Source organism: Elephas maximus, chromosome 15, assembly GCF_024166365.1.
Source record: "Elephas maximus indicus isolate mEleMax1 chromosome 15, mEleMax1 primary haplotype, whole genome shotgun sequence".
In the NCBI taxonomy this organism is placed as follows: Eukaryota; Metazoa; Chordata; class Mammalia; order Proboscidea; family Elephantidae; genus Elephas; species Elephas maximus.
The window spans coordinates 38,041,041-38,064,425 of NC_064833.1; the positions used below are offsets into that span (position 1 = coordinate 38,041,041).

The 23,385-nt window shown below is 33.4% G+C and overlaps 1 protein-coding gene across 27 annotated transcripts in view; it reads right to left on the reverse strand.

Moving 5' to 3' along the window:
• Positions 1-23,385, reverse strand: part of RIMS2 (regulating synaptic membrane exocytosis 2) — a 647,490-nt gene that overhangs the window by 129,672 nt on the left and 494,433 nt on the right. For all 27 annotated transcript variants that reach the window (XM_049853946.1, XM_049853942.1, XM_049853937.1 and 24 more), the window contains one exon: positions 7,741-7,841. In XM_049853946.1, the coding sequence (XP_049709903.1) occupies positions 7,741-7,841 (101 nt within the window). The remainder of the gene's footprint in view (positions 1-7,740; positions 7,842-23,385) is intronic.

The following is a 23,385-nucleotide window of genomic DNA, read 5'->3' on the forward strand; positions in this document are numbered from 1 at the left end:
ATGTTGAGTAACTTGCCCAAGGTCACACAGATAGTTAGCAATAGAGGTAAAAATTTGAGAAGCAGTTTGGTTTTAGAGTTCACACTTTCATTATTACTCTATAATCTATATCTAATCATGATCACTAAAAATAAATTGAGGCATGATTAACAAAATGGCCCACATATCTCTATTACTGTAATCATGACTTTAGAAGTTCTACTGTGAATGTAGTTACTGACAATTAATGCACACCAATAGCTGGAAATTATACGTCTAAAAGCTTCTCCTCCCTTGAAGATCTATTGGTGACCCCTTCCTTTATTTATATCAAAGATAAAGAAATTATATAAATGCATACAGAAACTTTTCAGTTACACCTACTCCTCACTTATCAACTATGTTGTTATCTGACATTTTGCATTTAAACAATAGTAAAAAATCTACTATCCAACTTATTGCATATTAATGACGTACGTCTGGCAGTAACAAATGCTGAGGTGCAAGCCGAGAGTAACGCTGGCTGTGATGGTTAAGGTTATGTGTCAGCTTGGCTGGGCCATGATTCTCAGTGGTTTGGCAGTTATGTAATGATGTAACTTGGCCGTTATGCAATGATGTAGTCATCTTCCACTTTGTGATCTGATGTGGTCATCATCCATTTTTGTATAACACTGATTTTTGCATAACAACCTGGTCTTTGGAACCTAACCATGTCAATAAGTGAGGAGTGGGTATACATTCAAATAGTTAAAAGTATTACTGAGTACTTTGATAACAAATAGAATACTTTCATTGTAATTTAGTTGGATGTTTAAAATAGTAGAAATTAGAAATCTACCCTTATAAACACTAGTAAAAAGAAATTATAAAATACAGAAAATGGAACTTAGAGACTTTTAAAATTAGCCATTTGTTAATTTTGTAGGTAGGACTGAAGATTTTTTTTTATCAGATCTTGATAAGATTACCACTAATATCTCTTCTACTTCCAGGGCCATATTGTATATTGCTGCTCTTGCTAATTTAATAATCTATATTTAAACTGAGATTTATTTCTCTTCATAACTATACTTGTTTGATACAGGAACAACCAAAAAGGGATGTAAAAAAGTGCACAGCAGGTGACTAATAAAATCTTGGAGGCTGGCTTGATTAGCAGCCAATTTAGAACGGTATGGCCTAGTTTGAGGCCAGGAAGCAATCTAAAGTGTGTAATACTTGGCTAAAATGTATCTTTAGCTGGTGAAGAGCTGGAGGATGTAAGAAGTGACAGTAGCATCCAGGGCTCAGCACACTTGCTCGGAGCCTTGTAAGCTAAGTTTGGTAGTAAGAAGGCTTCTAAGTAATGTAAGTTGTAGTTCTTTTTTCCCCTCTATGCTCTCATATCAGCTATTTCACTGATTTCTAGAAGATTCTCTTGGGATTTTGCTACAGAACATGAAGCTATGTGATTGCAGGGTTATGTGCAAATGAACAGATAATTTTGAAATACAGAGTAGAAGTTTAGAGAAATGGTATATTTCCCTGCAGAAATCCACGTGTAGCTACTTGCATTCTCTTTGCCATCTTTGTCAATAGGTGGTAAGATTCCTTCACCAGGCTTGGGATGAAAACCATGAGTAGACAATCTCAATTCTGATTTAAAAAAACATAAAACCCTCTTGCTGGATATCTTGTCAGCGTAATGGTTGACCAAGTCTAGCAGGGACATTTTGGAGACCTGAATCCTACCTCTGTTAATGAAACAGTAGACTGCTTATTCCAAGGAAGAATGCTTCAGTACTTTCTATATGACATCCTATCCTACTCCTTGAGGATACTGCAGAATAGAGACTGGGTTATTGATATGACTCCTATTAGAATTCTCCTGTTCTGTTCATTAGATGATTTTATCTAACACTGGCTCAATGATGTCTGTTTTATATGAATACCAGGTTCTCTTTGGTACTTGAGAACTGATGCTGCAGCAGCTCTTCCGCCAGCATGTTCAAGCCCTGGTCCAGCCTTATGATGTAACTGTGTTGTTATATGCTACCGGCAACTCAACTTCTCTGTTTAAGAAAACCTTTCTATTTTTTTCACTAGTATTTTAGTTACTGCTTTAAAATTAAAACATATTTCTCATTTGTTCACTTCTACATACTACCAAAATTGATGTATTTTTATTTATGTTCTAAGAAATTTGTGTAAGGCCATCTAATTGACATTTTAAAATTTGCTATTTATAAACGTAAGTCTTTGAGTCCATACCCAAATGCACACCTGTTAATCCTTCCATCCAGGCAGGGCCAGTCACATTTTATGTCCACCTTATTAGAATAATTTCTTAATTTCAATAATTTGGTTTGTAATTTTTCATTACACATTATGTTCCAGTCTCTTATTATTTGTATAGCTACATATCACTTCCAGATTCATAAATTCTTTCCCCCTAAATTTGATTTTTCTTTTTAGATCTCTGCTGCTTGAATAACAGGCTACCTCAAATTTGAGAATAAAAGATATTTGAGCTACCCCAAAATCCTTTTCATTAGCTCAGTTATTTCTTTACCCTTTCTTTTCAACCTCCTAGTCACTTCCAGTGCCTATGCTTATATTTGCTGGAGCTACTATAATAACAATAATATTATCTGCATCATTTATTGGGAATTTTACTAGAATGCTATACAATTTACATACAGCACTCATTTCATCCTCATTACCACCCTATGAAATAGATATAACAGTCCTGTTTAATAGATAAACTGAGAAGAGTTAAAGTTACCTGAAGTCACCCAGGTTGTGCTGCTGGGAGTCTTCTTGACTCCAGGCTATGCTTTCATGCGCTGCACTAATACATATGCATTGTTGCCACGTTTTGATGCTTGAGCCTTATTATATTCCTGGCTTAAAAACATCAACAGCCCATATATGGCCATTCCTAATTAGCCCTAACCTGCACCCCCTCTTCTGAAGTCCCCGTATCCTGTGTCTTGAGAACCAATGTAAAATACTTAATGCTTGCATTGAATGCATTTGCTCAGTATTGAGAAAGAGAATAAACTCTAATAAAATGGGACAGCTTAGTTAACAGTGGCAATCTACTTCCCAAAAATATTTTGTCTGACATATTTTATATTGATACTGCCTGTAATTCCAGCAACTTTGAGTTGTATTTGTATTTATAGGAACTTTAAAAAAAAAGTTATTTTAATGTAAATTAGTTCAATCTGATTGCTTTCCTCCTAATATGTCTTTTAGATCAGTAATGGGTACTTAAAGGACTAGAAATGTGGGAGAAAAGGTGACAGACAAGAAGTAGGAGAGTGATGCCTGGATCAGGCATGTACAATGAATGGTGAAAAACTCTTTTCCTTTTTTGTTATTACATTATCTGCTGCTCTCAGAACACTAACTCAATCTATTAAATTATGGATTAAGTGGATTATGATGGCCTGAAAAGCTCTGGGAATTTATGGGTTACCTCACTCACTAATTCTAGGGAGACAAATAAGAAAATGGAAAATTATAATACATGATATATGCTATATTAGGGGTAAGATGCTTTCATAATGCCTTTGTGGGTATATTACCACATTCTAAAAAGAACATTTTCCTATGTGAAAATAAGCTTTTAGTTCCAAATAAATACTGTGTCAACAAACCTTATGGTACGACCTGTTCAAATATGGTCCACCCTTTAAAAAAGTACATGTATAATTTAACGTTGCTTTTGGGATCATTTAAAAATATTAAATATGGCTAATTTAAAAGATAAACATCATGTATTTAAATAAACATAGTCAAATGATTCATACTAATTTTAAGATATAAATATTTTGTTTGATCTTCAATTATTGCTAATTATATTAATCATGATATAAAACACAAAAGAGTAGTTGAACTATGGTAAACTATCATTTGCACTTTAGATTTAGTAAACAAATCTAATTTTTCTGAACCAATGAAGAGTAGAGAATATTGGTTTTATAGAAAAAAATAAAAGTTGATCCTTAGATTACTACTAAGAGTAGAATAGATGGATCGTACTCAAATTGAGATAAAGACAGTGCATTTGGCATGAAAGGGTGCACTGACTATGTAGTTAAATTCTATTTTGATGGGAAAATGCTTAGAAGTCAACCACTTATTAAATAGGAACCATGACTGCACATGAATTTTTGCTGCTCCAATTAAAAACAGATGCTCTGCTTTCAATTTTCCTAATACAGTTAAAATATCCTTAGAAAGAAAGTAACTAAATAGAGACATTGTTCTATAGATGCATTCAAAGTGAGTTACCAAGAAAATTAAAATAAGTTTAGTAAGAATTATTTACAACTATATATATATTTTTTATAAACATAGAAGGAGCCCTGGTGGTGCAGTGGTTAAGAGCTTGGCTGCTAACCAAAAGGTCAGCAGTTCAAATCCACCAGTCGCTCCTTGGAAACTCTACGGGGCAGTTCTACTCTTCTGTCCTATAGGGTTGCTATGAGTCAGAGCTGACTTGACGGGATATAACAACAACAAAAATGTAGAAGGCTTGAGAAATTTAGGAAGGCAATGTCATTTAGAATGTGGAAGGTATAGTTTAAAAAAAACTAGGCTAATGGTCAGTTAGATTCCACACAGAGAAGTGAGTGAAGCTGCAAAACAAGCTTCACCAGAATTTCAGGAATGTGGCTCAGAAATGTAGCATATGCTCCATATGTTTGAGGTTTTGGATTTAATCTTACTTGTTTCAAATCTGAAAACCAGATTAGCTACAATTAATACTTTCTATAGTGGCAGGTTCACTTAACCTATCTCAGTTCCCTTATCTGTTAAGTGATTTTTTTCAAGAATTAAATCTAATGTTTTAAAGCACACAGTTCAATAGCTGGCTCTGTAATTCTTAGCTGTTACCAAAATAATGAAGTAAACAATGGAAATATAAGCTAGATTTCCCTCATTAGGAACAGAAGGCCGCTGTTCAAAATTTTAATCTAAGGAACTGTTAGGATGGAAATTATTAATAACTGAATATATATATACATACATATATCCTTGACCGAAGATGAATCTTCTGTAATTTTCCCTTTGACCCTAAAGAGAGGAAGATCAGCCTAGGGAGGATAAAGTGATAGACGACTTGGCAAAGATAATCTCAGTGGGATAAAATAGGTTGTGTTCTGCTTTCTTTAAAAAAATTTGTACCTTAATGACTTGGTTGCAGTTTTGGGTAAGCTGGATGATAACACCAGCAACAGAGCACAGAATAAGTATTCAATATTCAGTAACTATTCTCAAAAAAATGACCCCTTTGGATGACATTATCCACTATTGGCCCTAATATAGAAAGTCATCATTCAGTTACTTAGGAATACATTTCACAAGCAGTTTGCTTTAGAGCCGTGGTTCTCAAACTTTAGTCTATGTCAGAATTACCTGGTGGGCTTGTTAAAACCCAGATTGCCAGGCCCCAACCCCAGAGTTTTTGATTCAGTAGGTCTGGAGGGACCCCAATACATTGCATTTCTAAAAGCTTCCAGGTAATGCTGATGCTGTTCTGAAAACTGTGCTTTGAAATCACTGCCTTAGGGAATACTTAGGAAATGATATTGCTTACTATTAGCCTTTTACCAAGACTTAAGTTTTTTCCATTCTGAAACGATTTATGTCAATGCCATAAAACTCTGAAGCCTTAAGCATTCATTTAACATGAATTGGAGTACACCCAAAACTTATTTAAAAAAAAAAAAGGCTAGATTTGCCTGTAGTTTTCCTTTTGTCAATACCCTGTAATAAATTTATGTCAGGTACCTATAACAGGAATATTTGGTATTGCTTATAAGGAACTGATTTGCTTTTATTATGTAAGCATTGCAAATCATACAACTGATCAAGTTTCCTTTCCTGCCTTTGTTGCTTGCTAGGAAGCTCATGGTCAAAAGGCATGTCCCAACTATATCAGGTGTATAAGATCTCACACTACGCATTTTTTTGTTCGTAAACTTGTTTATTTCTGGTGTTGTCCTGTTTTGTCCTAACCTTATTTTCTCTTGATACTCATTTCTTCATTGACAAAAGTATTGAGGATATTATACGTATTTTTCTAAATCATCTATATTCCTTCCAGGAGCACAGTGGGATATAAACAAACAAACGCACAAATAAATTTGTGCTGTCTAAACATAAATTTTACAGAAATTTTAATATCTTATTTAGTTAGGACTTTATGCCTTGGTATTTGGATTACATAAAATGAATAGATGAGAGATTAGGGCATTACAGATGCCACAAAGGTCAGGCGTATCTACATAGCATTAGGAAGAAATACCAAAAAATATGTGGGAAAGGCATAAATATCATTTCTGATGTCAAGCTCAAAAGGTTATGGATGTACCTGAAATTATTATTCTCTCTGAATTTCATTGAACTTTTTTGAAACTATTCATATTCTCATTTTAGAGAAAAAATTCTAGAAATTTAGAACCTGCTGAGTAAAGCCAAGGCTATTTCTGTTTGTTTTAAAATTACTTCTCTGGCTTTGGGTCTGTAGTATTTCCAATACGCCAGAATTCTGTGATGAGCAATCCTGTATTCACCTTCTCAGTATTCTTGTAATTTGGGGAAGAGATTGGTAGTTTGCGAGCAGATACTGTTGCAAGCATTTCTGCTTACCCTGGGTTGTATTAGCAGAGTTCTAGAAACTGCTGCTATCTAAAAAAACCTACTACACATGAAATCCCAACATACTCAGTTGCTTTACTTAATAAATCTTGACATTACCAAGGAATGGCATGTGATGGAGAGAAACCGAAGGCTAACTAGGTAAGGATAAAACAGACCTAAGTATATAAAAATCCGAGGAGCCCTGGTGGCGCAGTGGTTAAAGCAATTGACTGCTAACCAAAAGGTTGGTGGTTTGAAACCACCAGTGGCTGTGAGGGAGAAAGATGTAGTAGTCTGCTTTCGTAGAGATTTACAGCCTTGGAAGCCCCATGGGGTGGCTATGAGTCAGAACTCACTCGATGGCAGTGGGTTTGTTTCATTTTGTTTTTGGTATATAAAAATTCAAACTACAAACCACAAATATTAGATGCCTGCAATAATTAAATTACTAAATCATAGAGCATAAATAGCTAAATGTTATAAGTTTCACTATTCTCATTTTTAAAATTAAATCTTAAACAAGCACATCAGAGTCAAGTTTTTTCATAACTTTGGCCATGAATTAGATCATGAACCTAAGTTTGGAAAACACAGGCAATGAGGGGCAAGAGCAATGAAATAATACTCTTTTATCCTTCCTTGACAGACCTCATACCTCAACTTATACCCAAAAAAATAGTTCAAAAAGGGTCTCATTAAAAACCTTTTGAACTCCTAACAATACCTCATGAGTAGGTATTTTGTTTTAATAGATCAGTCACAAGCCAGATTCAATTAAAATACTATAACAAAATCTAAATGTAAGAAAATCATAAGAAAGATAATGCAAGTTCTTCCTAAACTGTTTTTGAGAATGTTTGTTCTTTTTCTTCAGATGATTTTTTCTTCAGATAATTTAGAACTTTCATTTATGTAACCACCTATATTATCTATATATTAAGGCAAATTTTCTCCTTAAGGTTGGTATATAAACACATTATACAGTTTAGTGCTTCATATCACGGAGCCATTATCATTGTATGTTCGTGGGTGACTAATCTGCATTCAGCAGTTTAAGAGACTCTAACGGCTTCCCATGATTAAGTGATTATTACACAACTTTTAAAAAGAAAAATGTCTTGCCTTCAAATGGTAATCTTGTTCCAGTCTGGGATCTGATCCGGCTACCTGTTTGTATTTGTTAATTTTCATTTGGCGATTTCTCTCCTCTATATCCATAGCACCTATCGAGTAGAAAAAAATCCATAAAATTAATGTTGAGTCCTTATTAGCCCTACTTACAGGAGTATAAAAGAAGAAATACTAGGCTGATATTTATTTTCACTCCAAGAAGTATATACAAATGAAATGTCTTATTATTTTTCTAGATTTATTTAAAATGTGCAATTTGGTGAATAAAACCATTATTATTCAATATGTACAATGATTTTAAAATGAACAGAAATGCAAACAAACTTCCAGGGAGGACAATAAATCTTCAATAGATAGAAAACACTTGCTGGTACATGTATGTCCTGGAGAATAGGATATATCTGATAGCACATAAATTTGACAATAACATTGTATTATTAAAAACCTTGGCTTTTAATTCATTGAAGTGTGATTTAATTATGGGAAATAAAGTTGTAAGTGTAACTGGTTTCAAATACAATTTTAGGACAGCACTTGAAAAAAGATTATCATAAATTTAGCCTTTGTATTAAAGCCAGTTGCCCTAGCATATATGTGGATACAGTTATCATAGGCACTTTCAAACTTTAATTTTCTATAACTAGTATCAAGAGAGAGGTGCTTGGAATGATACTCCTGAAAAAATACCATTTCAGTAAAGGCACAAAGTATTACTGAAAGCCAAGTCAGAAAACAGACCAAGAAAGTGAGTATGCAAGAAGCTGAGAGAGTTTGCAACTAGGGTCACATAACAATGTATGTATAAAGTTTTGTATGAGAAATTAACTTGAGCTGTAAACTTTCACTTAAAGTACAATAAAAAAAGAATTCAAAAAAAGAAACTGAGAAAGTGAGATGGTAAGCCTATAAAAAATAAGATTAATGCCCTCTATAACCTGTACTACCTCAAAACACATCACTTATAGATATCAAGAGTGCCTTTAAAAACTTTGGTTAGAACAAGAACTAAATTCAGTTAACAAGTCTTAGCAAATATGAAAACATGATTTGAAAGAATATTTTATGATTTTTGTTAAAGAGATTTTTATATGAAAATTCTATTTCTCATACATATGTAGAATGGAAAAACAAAATCTTTAATTGTATACTACAAATTGGGAAAAATAATCCCAGCTCAGTAGAATTAAGTGGGTATCTATTATAAAATGCTGTCATGTAAATTCACAAGAACTGTGTGTGTAGGCAGGAATGTGAACATATATATTCATACCTCTTGCTTAAGATCAGAACTTTATAAGTACAATAAAGATATCTAGAATAAAGTGTGCCTGTTAAAAAATAGGTATTTTAATATTCACCTGATTTTAAAATAGCAAAAAGGAAAAGAGGAGTGAAAAATGGACCAGTATAAACAAAGGTTACAGTATTCTCTCCTGTTTTAATTTTTAATTATTACTCTCTGCTCTGCAAAAGTCTTATTGTGTAATAGATAACTTCTGTTAGTAGCAAATTTTAAATAAAAATCAATTAATTAAGATAAAATGAAAAAGGAAGGAAAAAGTTTCAAAAAGGAATAAGAAAATACTAAAAGAATGTATAAAAAGCTTACATTATATAACCTCTAAATATATCAGCAAATTTAAATCAACTATTAAATAAAGTAAGGTAATTTGTTCCTTTTAATAGTGACATTTTAATAATGAGTTGATTAATTGGCTTTGTGACAAATTTGAAAGTAAGTAATATAAATATCATGTTGATATAAAAACAGGTGAGTGCCTCTATGATACAAATGTGAAATGTAGTCAGGTACAAATGTCTAATAGTCTATTAAAATACAATTTTGGAATTTTTTTGTACCTCAACTGAATAGCACCATTACACAAAGAAGTTTAAAAATGTAAGATAGAGATATAGGAACAGATACAGATACATACACACACACTTATATATACATTTTCTAATATTTAGGCTATTTTCTAGATATCAACCTCCTATTATGGAACCTACATTAAATTATTTTTGATTACTAGACAGTAATGTGATACACTGGCAGGGGTTAACAAGTTTTTTCTTTTTCTGTGAAGGACCAGATAGTAAATGTCTTGGGCTTTGCAGTCTATGCAGTCTCTGTTGGAACTCTGTCATTATAGCATGAAAATAGCTACAGACAATGCAAACACAAATGAATGTTGCTGTTTTTTAATATAACTTTATTTACAAGACAGACAGTGGGCTGGATTTGGCCTGTGGGCCATAGTTTTCTGACTCCTATATTAAAGCGTATTGATTTAATATTGCTTGTAAAAGAGCTTTTCTCCTTAGAAATCTTTTAAAACTTGGGTAGAATCAAGTTTACGTAGCATCATTTATACTTAACAGGCCACTGGGAGGCCTAAGACGAATAACGATCTCTATTTGCTGTCAAAGCAAACAAAGGTACAGAAAGTGATACCATTTAAATATGTTACCAATTAAATTACAATCTCAGACATAGCTCTCATCTCCAGACCCAGTCATCATTTATAACTGGTCCTTAAACAGAAAAGAGACCACCTCAGTGGATATGGTCAACAGACGTGGGTAAATACAGCATTAACTATCATTGGAAGAGAGTTTTCTTTGGGATAAACAGTAAGCAGATAGGCCTCCCTCCAAAATTATTTGGCCCATATAAAACATTCCATTCCTTTTCTCCATTTTTATCAACCTCTTCCCACAAAGGAAAGACTCCAGTAACAATAATATCCTTAGAGAGGAAAGTCTCTTACTGATAAAGAGATCCATCATAGGAGATTCTTCACCAGCAAGTTAATATTTCATTGTTGGTTCTTTGCTCTAAGAAAAGTAACCCAGAAATAAGAGAAATAATATTTTCAATGACATATTTTGGTTTCAACCAAACTTTATCTTTTTTTTTTTTTTCTTGGAATGAAAAACAATTTAGAGAAATCAAGGCAAGTAGAAGAGCTTTTCACGGGTTGGGGAATGGACTACATAGTTTCTAAGTTTTCTTTCAACTCTGATGTCCTTTGCTGTATGCTATTAAATGAAAATGATAAAGAGAGGTTTTTGTTGTCTCCTCTCTTCCTTTTTCTCTCAGATTCACGTACAGATTCGCATATAAAAGCCTTGAAATCCTGCACACAAAAAAAAAGAACTATCTTTTGACAATCGAATGCTTACCTTTTTTTTCTCTGCCTTTTATCTATTAATATATTGCTAAAATAGTCTCAGAAAACACATTTTGGGAAATGGTATTTTACAGTTTTAGGCGGTAAATTTGTCTAGGAATCTCTAAAATTCATATCCTTATATGTGATAACACTGCTTATTACAGAAGATATCTTAGTGGTATGATTTTGTAATCTGAGCATGCTAAAGAAATAACAGTCATGATATGTTCAAAATCAAATCAAATATCAGATATCAAATAATTTTCAAACTGTAATGAATTTTGACTGAAAGGTCAATGAGACTATCAGATTTCCTGAATGAACACATTAACAGCAGAAGTTTGCACATGCTGTGTCGATTCATTTAAATGATGATCTGTTAATGTATTCAACTGTAAAATTCAGGTTGCCTCAAATTCTTTTTGGTATAAGGTAAATCATTAACTAAGTCAATTCAGAAAAAAATGTGATTTCTTGTTTCATCATACGTAATAGAGTTGATTTAAATTATGCTGGAAACAGCCCTATATTCAAGTCCTCCTGAATTCCATCAGTTTTAGCATTTCTAGTTAATAAATGACATTTTTATCAAAGCTTATCTCATTCATTTTCCTAATATTGCATTTAAAATTATACAGGGCCTTTTTTCATTCTAAAATTTTCAAGGCAGAGAATAAAAAGAAAAGTCAAATGTGGATGTGCTAAAATTCATAAGGATCTTCAAATGTTTGTCTTTCTCAAGTTGAAAGCTCCTGGTCCATTCTTGATCATTGCATTAAAAAATTCAATGTTTTGTGGATCCTGATTTAATGTGTTTCCTAAATTCGTACCACATATTCTATAAGCTATTTATTTTGATACAAGTCATTTATGACATTTTCTTGTCCTTAAATCGATAAACTAATTTTCTGGTTATTTTCAACTTAAAAAAGGCTGCTTAATGTGTCCAACAAGTTAAAGTCATATTCACAATGTTGCTATGGCATTTTTTTTTTTTTAATGTGTCCAACAAGTTAAAGTCATATTCACAATGTTGCTATGGCATTCAGGTTAACAAAAGAGTGAAGTTATAGGTGGATATTTTCATCCAAAGATGTAGTTAGAAATCACCCAATGAGCTGGCAGCAAGTCAGTGTTTTCTTAAGTGGTACTACACTATACTGTAGTGCATTTCAAACAGTAATAGTTTTAAGTTTGTTCTTCCTAACACACACACACACACACACACACACACACACACACTCACACTCGGCTTCCCAGGGAAGCTTCATAACCCACATTTTTTGGAAGCAGTGATACAGGTTTGGCACTGAGGTAATTCACAAGGAAGCATAACAGTGATCAGAAAGGAACGGCTGCTGACTCAGTGATCCATCATGAGACCCTAAACAAAATGCTCAAATCTGAGAATCTTAAAAGGGAAAACTCTTAAGTCCAAGATCAAAGAAAGAACCCCTAAACTCAGAAGAAAATTAGAGAATTTGCAATTACAGACATAATGGAACTCTAAGATTATAAATCCAGAAACTGCATTGGTTCGTGTCCCAAATTCTTGAGGCTAATTTAGTGATTTTAAAACATTCCCCTCTCTTTCTTCTGTGTCTATATAAATATTTCAAACCAGTAAAAAACCAGCTGCAATACAGCTGATTCTAACTCATGGGGGCTCCATGTGTGTCAGAGTAGAACTAAGCTCTGTACGGTTTTCAACGTTTGATTTTTCAGAAGTAGATGGCCACATCTTTCTTCCAGGGCATCTCTGGGTGTGCCTGAAGTACCAACCTTTATGGTTAGTAGCTAATGCTTAACGATTAGCACCACCCAGGGGATTCCATAGAAATGTTCCGCCTGATTAAAAAAAAAAGCCTGATTACCCAGGCTTAAAGTCTTTAATTGAGATAAAAATGTCACTAAGTGGTGTTCTGTTTCATGAGGGTTTGTGATGAAAATAAGCACATCTTGAATTCTTTTTTCTTTAATTAATATATGTAGTCACAAAACTAAGATCTGCCTTGAAATAATTTGAGGTTAGAAAACATTTATACTGTTCATACTTTTAGTAAAATAATATATCAAGAAGTTGTAGAATGATCATTAAACGTGAGCATTTTACAACTACTTATTCCAAACTGTATCTTTTTAAAGGTACATATTAAATTTGTTTTCTAGTTATATTTACAATTTAAAGGTATCTGTGCCAATACCAAGTTATAATTAATAAGTGGAAGGTTCCCAACCCCAAATTGTTTTCTGTTAAAACTACCTGAATAATTGATAACAATATAGACTTACAGTATAGATTTAACAAATCTAATTGATCTTCAAAATATATAGAGATATATGGAAAAAATGTGATCTAAACATAAAATGTTATCCAAGAGTTTTTTCTCTTTCAAGCTAAAAAAGTATATTACTTATACAGAAGACATTTTTTAAACCAACTATATTTACCAAACCATTGAGGAAAGGAAAAAAATACTTTTGGTAACTATTCTACTAAATCCCAGTTTACAATCTTTTATTCTAAGAAAAAGTAATGTGGAAAAGGTAAAAAAAAAAAAAAAAAGGATATAGACAATAATGATGAGAGTGAGAGAAATAAAATATTTCAGATGAAGAAAGCTAAAGGCCAAATTAGTGTAATCTCTAAATGCTAAATCAATCATTTTGGCATGTATCAAGTGAAGGGAAATAAAGAAGTTATCAGTATTTGCAGCTGTTTTCCCATTTTGAGGTGACAACTGCAGACCAGAAAGCACAGCTATTTAAACTTGTTTTCTAGATAGACTGGGTTAGACTATAAGAAAAAAAAAAAAAAAAAGACTTACTGATGTCTTCCAATAGTCAGAGGATTAAGTACAGAAACTGTTAAAATGACTCAAGAAATAAGGAACAATACGGAATATTTTATAGCATGTTATAGTTTTATTTTAAAAAAACAAAATATTGTCCTTAATTTTATTAAATTTTAACTGTTCTGTCAATAGCTAATACCTGAAAAAACATATTTTTCCAACGTTGAGTTTTTAAGCCTTTAAAATGGCAATATTTTTATACCTGAAATTCTACCTCCCAGGATCTTTTCTAAAGAAGAAGTTAGTGTGAAAATACATAGGTACAAGAATATTCACTGCACAATTGTTTAATAATTCTGAAGGCCTGGAGGAAAACCCTGTGTCAAAACTGAGGATTCGTTAACTGCATTATGGTATAGCTATAGAAAATTATGCAGCCATAAAAAATGAGATTAGTGAAATATATGCAAAATAAAGATATTTCAATTCATAATTATAAAAACAGATTAAAATAGTAGATATAGTACTATATCATTATAGTTTATAAACTATAGTTTAAAAGCTACAAGGAAAAAAAAAAAAAACTGAACCCATTGCCATCAAGTCGATTCTGACTCATAACAACCCTATAGGGCAAAGTAGAACTGCCCCACAGGGTTCCCTAGGAGCGCCTGGTGGGTTCGAACTGCTGGCCTTTTGGTTAACAGTGGTAGTACTTAACCATTATGCGACCAGGGTTTCCACATATTCACAGAAACACATGTATATAACCTATATTAAAAACAAAGAGACCATGTAGTAAACCAGGTAGATTTCAAGACTTATACACCAGAATGTTAGCAGTTGTTATCACAATGGATAATGGAAGTAAGTACAAACGATACTTGTTGTCTTATTTTTGCTAATACGTAGTTTATAAAATTTCTACAATAACTAATTGCTTTTATAAAAAGAAAGATGTTATTTAAAAAAATCACTCCAAATATAATGTTTATGTGAAGAAGAGTCAAATAATCAAGTTTGAAAAATATATACTTTTGCCATGCTTTGGTAAAAAGCTTTGGAAATAAATTCTAAATAATTCTAAAAATGCACATGTACAATCCACTACTGAATTATCTAAGAACATATATTTATTTGTTAAATAAAAGCACTTAAATGTATTGATTGAAAACAGTGCATAATAATACTTCCAAATGTAATCTATTGCAAATCTTTCCAATTTTTGTGAATATTAATATAAGAAGTGATTTGGCATTAAAAAAAGTTTCCATATTGATTTTTTTCAAATGTGGACTTAAAACACTATGCAGCAAAACTTTTAAAGGGTACTTCAAAATCATTTCTTCATAATCATTTGCCTATAAGGCATTTCTGATATTTTTATACTAGAACTTTATATATTCCATACTAGGACTTCTTAAAAAAGTACAATTTTTGCTACCTAAAATATTTGCTAAAAATATATGTAATACAAGAAATAAAAGTGGAACAAATTAAATTTAGAAAAAGTATGGAAAAATGTATTCATAAAAATTATGAATTACATATCAAATATTTCAGATTAAGGCTGGGGCCAGCAGAAATAATTTTTAAAAGATTAACAAGAAATTTAATCTTACTTGTACAATTAAGATACAAATGTTCTGAGGAATATTTATTTCTAAATCAATGTTGAGGATTTTCCTACTGTCACTTGGTACTGGCAAATTTGGAATGAAAAAAAATAGATTTCATCTTGTTTTTAACATGTTTACTTATAAAATAATCTCCTTTTCTCCTAGGTATGTAGGAAACCTGAACTTAATGTCTGCCTAAATGAAACATGCCATTACATAAAAAACAAGTGTCAGAACATAGAAAATGTTTGTCCTACCTACTGAGGCTCATAGTCATGAGATACAGTTTTTTGAATTATATTCTAAACCTTAACAATCTATTTTAGATATTTAGGTTTTCCATCAGATAATCTTTATGATTCCTTGCACTCTCTAATTCTCTGATTTGTTTGATTTTGAAGTTAAATGATGTTTAAGTGTTTGTTGTTTTATATTATCATACCTATCTCATTAATCTTACTATTTTATTAATACAAGGTAAAGTGTTCTAAATATTTTTAATCTTTTTGCGCTGGTGTTGCATTAAAATTCCCTGTATGGGATATGCGTGTATGCATACGTATGTGTGTAATGAGGGGGTGATGAAGTGAAGAAGGAAGGAAGAGAAAGAAAGAGGGAGGAAATCTGAGACAGAAGCATAAGGGAAAATGACTGTGTTGAAAAATTCATTAAACTAGAAACTTTGCTCAGGAAAAAAAGTCTTAAGGATGATCTAATCTAGAAGGAACTTTTAGACGAGCTAACCTGCTATCGGTTTCCCTACATACATATTTTCTGCTGTATAGTGTTTAAAAGAAAATGTTTTCTAATACCTTTTTTTTTTTAACTTGTTAGTTACAATTCCTAAAACACAAGATACATTTTAGAGGGTAAGCTAAATTTTAAAATGAAAAGTCCTTCAGAGAGGGAACACAATGGTTATTTTTTAAAAATTACTTCTAAGAAGGTGCAGGGAAATGCATAACTGTTGATAAAAGATATAAACATGAGCCAGATTCACTGGGCTAACAATTCCTCATCTGTTCTGTACTCTGGAATATTCTACCTTTTTCCTGACACTTTAATATCTACATTAAGAGGGAAAAATTCATACAGTAACATACATTACTACCCTTTGTATATATAACATTTCTTGTTCTCATCTTACTATGTTTTGGCATGATAAAAATAATCAAAGACCATTCTGTTCTACATTTGGGGCTTAACCACCTTAGCCATAAAAATTGTAATCTAGTAAAATTTAGTAGATTTACATCTCCATATACACATATCATAAGATTGGGTGAAAGATTAGAAAGGAATGCAATAAATAAATTTAAATGCATCTTTACATTTATGTTCATTTAGAAATTTAAGTGTTCTTAGAATTGTTGATGCTAATTTTAACATCAAACAAAAACATCCATCATATAAAAACTGAGGTAAGACCTATGCTAGGGAACAGACTTATATAATTTTTCTTACATATATTAGAAACTCATAAGAGTACACTCATTATTTTATAAGAGTACACTCATACTAAAATTAAACAGTTCCCACATGACAATAAAATTGAGATTCCTGCATTCCAAATTTTATTTGGCTTTAATATTGACACTTTAACTTCTTATTTAAAAATTGTCATAGTATGATTCCAAAACACATGTAAAGATTTTAAAATTTTTAATTAGAATAGTTTATTTGTGAAACTATTTAAAATCTACAGATTTTTTTCTACATGAAAAATTATAACCACCTCACAAAGAATAGCCTCAGATAGAAAATATAATGATAATAATGAAGATTATAAATGTTTGACCTAAGTTATATAACTAATAAAAATGAAAGCCCAAACAATATAACTCCCCAAAACAATTCTTATAATATTTGCTATTGTTTATACTGATTTATTCTTCTTTTTTATTTTGGTATTTCTAAGAATCTGTGAGATCGTATTTGCTAAATTTAAGTCATAGTAGCTATGACATTAAAATGCTAATAGAAACTTTTTTTTAGTGGCCACATAGGAAATACATTTCAAAGTTAAAATTCTGAGGCAAATAACATATATTTAACATTCACAATGGAGCATGGCAAGACAGCCACTTTCTTAGTATCAGTAAGCTGGAAATGATTTCGTACAACTGTGAACATTCTATTTATTTTCTTCCCTTTTTTTAATTGTACTTTTTATTTTATTTAGATGAAGGTTTACAGAACAAACTAGTTTTTCAATCAACAATTAGTACACATATTGTTTTGTGACACTGGTTGCCAACCCCATGACATGTCAACACTCTCCCCTTCTCGACTTTGGGTTCCCTGTTACCAGCTGTCCTGTCCTCTCCTGCCTTCTCGTCTTTACCCCTGGGCAGGTGTGCCCCTTTAGTCTCGTTTTGTTTTATGGGCCTGTAAAACCGCAATATAAAATATTTTTGAGAGTATTAGAGATACATTGTTCCTTCCAACTGAGGCAGACAAGGAATAAAAAATCAATCACAGTAGAACTCTGTTATATTATTTATATTCTGAAAAGGATCCAAACCCATGTGATCATGTCCCCCAAACCATAATGAATGTGTGGCAAAATGAACCTAGCTTTGTTCCTCTTCCAAGAATAGCAGAGTCATGAGAGAACACTAAAATAAGTAGGGCAAAATTAGCAAGTAGACAATAAAGAAATCAGTTGTTAGATATTTCACTTCATATTTTCAATGATGGCATGCATAAAAGTTGTAGTCTTTAAATTGCCTTTGTAGGTAATGTCATGTTGCAACAATGGGGATGTCAAATAAGATGGTAATACTGTGCCTGGAAAATTAAATTGAGAAAATATGGAGTGAAAAATAAAATTTTGATACTGAAATTTAAAACACTAAAATAAATTATGATTACAAATTACAAATATGACACGGAATTCTGATGCAAGAAAAAACAGAGAATTTGTAACAGTAATGTCCTCCATAAATCCATGATTGATCATCCTAGAAAATGATTATGTATTTGGGTTATGAATTGGAATGAAATTAGTGACCCAAGACATAAACAATCTTATGATGAAAAGAAAAGAAGCACATTAAATTTATAATTTTATCTATGTTGGTTAAGTAAAAACTTTAAGAAGTGACATTAAACTTTTTCTTTACATTGGGATCACCATTTAAAATGAGAAAAGGAAATGTTTAGATGTATTGATATTAAGTAGTACTCATGCTTGGACATCAAACTATATTTCTTTCTCTAAAGATGCTGATGATTGTTACTGCTCGAGTGTACAAGAATAACTAATACAGAGTAACCAATGTCATGTAGTGTGTAACAACTCTCTGAATTCAAAGAGAAGAACCCTAAATGTTTCCCAAATAGAGAAATCCCATGAAACTGTTCTGTTCAATTCTGAGAATAAAAAGGAATAAAAATTAGATGAGAGCACTCTCAGAGAAAAGCATGGGGACTAGGTAAAGATACATCAGAATGGACCCTGCGAGGGAAAATCAGTTACACTGAGGATCCTAAATGGAACTGTAAAGTTGACTAATTGGTCTAACATTAAATCTCCCTTTCTGAATTTCTCCCTTTCTGCTCAGCCTTCTCAGCCCTCCAGGACATACGATGCTCTTATATCGTTCTCTGCACGTCCCCTTTCTTGGCTTGGGCTTTCTTGGCTCTAACATTTCCACACCTGTCATCCTGTCATAAGTAAAACCCCATTTCTTAAGGTTAAGAATGTGAAGCCAGATAGCTTCAATTTGAATTCCAGCTTTAAATGATCTGAATTTCAATTTTTAAATCTGTAAAATAAAAATAGTACCTATGTAGGGCACTAAATTCAATTACAGACTAAAATAATTTATATCAAGGTGGCTTGATTATCCAAAATGCTGACTGCATTTTGAAAGAGGAGTTTGTAAACCCAAATAAATCTCTGAGGAAATGCAGAATAAAAACTGCTTTTGATCCTAGTTTTTTAACTACTGTAAACTAAAATCCTTCAGCCCCTTTGTAAAGGTAGTTCTTATACTGAGTCTCCCAAGAGTAAAATCTATAATACATGGAATTAGCAATTCTAGCTTTTAATTATTCATTGCCATTGGAAGTATTGTTAAGTGGAATCCACTGTATCAAGTAAAAAAAATGAGTTTTTACATGGCTTGAGGATCTATGTTTGTACAAGTGAGCCTTATACATTTAAGCTAAGAAGTAATACCCAAATACAGAACTCCTCTTACTGCATCTCCAATATTGAGTCAAATGCAACATATTGTTTGGTTAATGCTAGTTCATTTTCTAAAAGTTGCTTGGAGCTCTAGCTCTTATCTCATGGCAAATTTTCACAAAGAAAAACCTCATCATTTAGTGCTGTAGCTGAGTCTGACATTGTGAAACTTCTCTCTTAAAGGTCATTGGCAATATCGTATTTGCCAAACCCAGTGATAACTTCTCTCCAACTGTTTGTCCTTGCACTTTTCTTCATCTCCTTATCAGACTATTTTGCCGGCTTATCTTTCTTTCTCAGCCTGTCTTTCAAATGTACACATTTTTAAATCTCTTTTTATTCTATCCCTGGGTGACTTTAAATCCATAGCTTCAACTGTCACTTTAATATTGATGGCTAACAAATCTACTTTAGTTCGTACCTTTCCTGAAAGCTCTAAGACTTGCATTTCCTGTTGTCTCCTAAAAACTAAAATCGAACCCATTGCTGTCGAGTCAATTCTGACTCATAGTGACCCTATAGAAGTTGTCTCCTAACCAAAAAACAAAAACAAAAAAACCTAAATGGATGCCCCATCAGCACCTAAAACTCTGCGTGTTCAAAATAAGTTAAAATTACTTCTCATATCTGTTCTTCCTATACTTATTATTAGCAATGAATATCCAGGATCTCTATCTTTGTTAACTGTCCCTTCTATTTTGGGAACTGTCTGTTAAACCTAACTGCCTTTCTTGATCTTTCCTGGTTTCTTGCAAGACTCAAAGCTTTATTCCTTTCATTGATTCCCAACTCAACCACTGTAGCCATCTCTTTTCTTTTGGTCTGTACTATGAAGCTGTAGGGCAACCCCACCCATTGCCATGCTCCCTGGGACCCAATTAAGACCCATGGGTCTTAATTGCCTGGGATTTGATTAGGTTAAGTTAATTTTTTTTTTCCATTAGAATATGTTTAATACTATTTGGGCAATAAGTGAAAAATCAATTTTAATTTGTTGTATTTTCAATAATTTTTGTCAGATTTATTAAAGTATAACTTACATTGAATAAAATTCACATTACTTAGGTGCACAGTTCTAATATTTGACAAATGTATAGTCATGTAGCCTCACCACACTCAGATGTAGAGTACTCCTATCACCCTAAAAAGTGCTCTCATGATGCTTTGTTGTCATTCACTTCCCCCCACAACTCCATGTAGCCACTTCTATGATTTCTGTCACCAAATCTTTTTCTTTTCCTTCCATGTTTTTAGACAAAAATTTTACTTGATTGAGGCATAGAACATGACATATAATAAAGCTTTAGAAAACACAAATTAAATCTTGTATTCTAGAACATAAAACTAATGTTCTCTACACAATTAAGTTCTTAACAGTAATAAAAGTTTGTATATGGATGAAATTGTGTTAACAGCTTTATATATATTACATGACTTAATCAGCATAACTACATGTGACGGGACTTACGATTTTCTCAAACTCACTTATTAGAACATTGGCACAAGGTCAGGTACCTAGTAGGAGGCAGGTACTGGTCAGTTCTTGTTCAAATCTTACGATCTTAAACGTTTAATTATGAAATGTCTCTCTTCTTATACTCCCCCACCCACACATATTCAACTTTATTTCATTCTTTTTCCAACATCCTTCCTTTTAATGTTTTCCTTTCAGCTTCTTCTCATTTTTTTTCTTAATGTGTAATTTTTCAACTTGTTTCCCTGTGAGTCCAACCTTAGACTATAGTCATTCTTTAATCTTCTTTTTCAGAGATTCCCTCTGATTCTCAGTTCTTTACTCTGAAGTGACTTATCATCTTCCTTCCTATTTTGTGTGACCTTATAATCTATAACTATGTTCTCCCCATCAGTTATGTCACATAATTGATTAATCCAGTTATTTTCATTCATTATTATCTTGCTTTCCATTAAATTTTCCCTTTCCTTCTTAGTTCCCTTCGTCATCATCACTCTCACACCATCCCTTCAAGCTTTCCCACAGGATGATTTTTTTAAAAAAAGCTCTCTGTAATTGTCAGGTAACAGCCTTCTCTTCAGTTACATTATAACCTAATCTAAATTCCTTCAGAAATCATCTCCAATACAGTATTAATCATGCCAACTTACCCTTTTTCATATGAAACCTTCCATGCCATCCTTTTTATAACATTTTCATTAGATATGAAAGCATACAGCCTCAAATGAGCAAAGAACAAGAAAGTGATCTGAAAACAATCATCACCTAATTTTACCACGTTCCAATGAGCACCTAGTAAGAGTTGTGTACACGTTAATGTTTATTTAATAATTGATTACTAACAACTTATTAAATATATACTTTTTCCTGTCAACTCAAATGACTTAACAAATATGCTTTAATCATATCTTAGTTACCATTCAGAGCTACACTTTGTTCACTCTCCCTGCAAAAAATTAAATATTTAAAACTCTCTCATCCTTCACCGACACTTATTTATCTTCTAAAAAAAATTACAGCAAAAATTAATTCTGTTCTTCTGAACTTCAATTACTCTTACTCTATCTTCTGTTTATTGTTCTTAATTATATATGTATCTCCTGGATCCTTGGCATAGTTGATTTCTTTTCATTCTTCTGGTTTAGTTCAACTATCACCTCCTTAGATAAGTCTCCCTGGATTACTCCATCTAAAATAACTCCTCCCAGAGACAGCCCCAGGTGGCAGCTTAGTCAGATATACCATGCAGCCCTCTACAGCAAAGACTCAAGAAACCAAGTGAAACAGATACAGATGACAATCTTGGAACTCTGAGCTCTGAGCAGCAAATGGGAGTATAAAGAATTAGATGAAACACTGACTGGAAGAAGAAATGGAATGAAAATAGTGAACACAGAGATATACAGAGTGGAGGTACCCTGCCAGCCAAACAGGCACAGTGTGGCCATCTTGAAACAAAGCCAGCTGCGATCCCAGGTGAGGAGCACAGGAAGGCAACTTCACAAAATGCCCAATAGGAGAGAAAGAAACTGTGCAGACATACCCAGAGTGAAACAAGGTGAGCAGGACAAGAACCAGATCTAAGGAGGGAAAGTACAGGAAGGAGGGCAAGATCTCCAGGGATGCTGGCTTCCACAGAGTAGGGAGGGAGCATGGATCCAGAGACAGAACTACTCACCAGTGCCTGTCCCTGACTATTAGGGTAGGTGGTGCACAGGGAGTGATGGATCCATGTTGTGTCAGCAGGAGGTCTCTCACCCAGCTGGATTCCAGCCACCCACCCCCCGCCTCCTTGTACTTGGTGGGGTTTGGTCCCAATGGCTGGCTTCAGCCAATGGGTAGTGTGTAGGCATCCACACTGGTGACTAGAGGAGACTGGAAAGGGGGACCTTTCCCTACTCTCCTGTGATTAGCAGCACAATCCCCGCCCCACAAACTTGCCACAGTATGAGCCCTCCCTGCCCATCCACTCAGCCCTGTCTGCACCCACCCACCACCCTACTCACCCAGCAAGTGGCAGAGAGTGCTCCCAAGCCCCTTGTCACCTGCCACAGCCACTTGCTGCTGCCTCACCCACCTGGTGAGTAGCAGAGAGTTCCTGTGCCCCTGGTCATCTGCCACACCAGCATGCCCACTGCTGTGCCAAACCAAAGAGTGGCAGAGAGAGCAGCTATGCATCCAGATACATGCCACACACCCCCACCTGCCCACCTGGCAAGTGGTAGAGAGCTCCCATGTCCCCAGACACCCGCCACACACCCCTGTCTACTGCCCCACCCATCTAGTAAGCAATGGAGAGGTCCCATGTCCCTAGGTGCCTGCCTTCCGCCCATCCAGCAAGTGACAGAGAGGACCCCTGCCACATCCACCTGTTGCC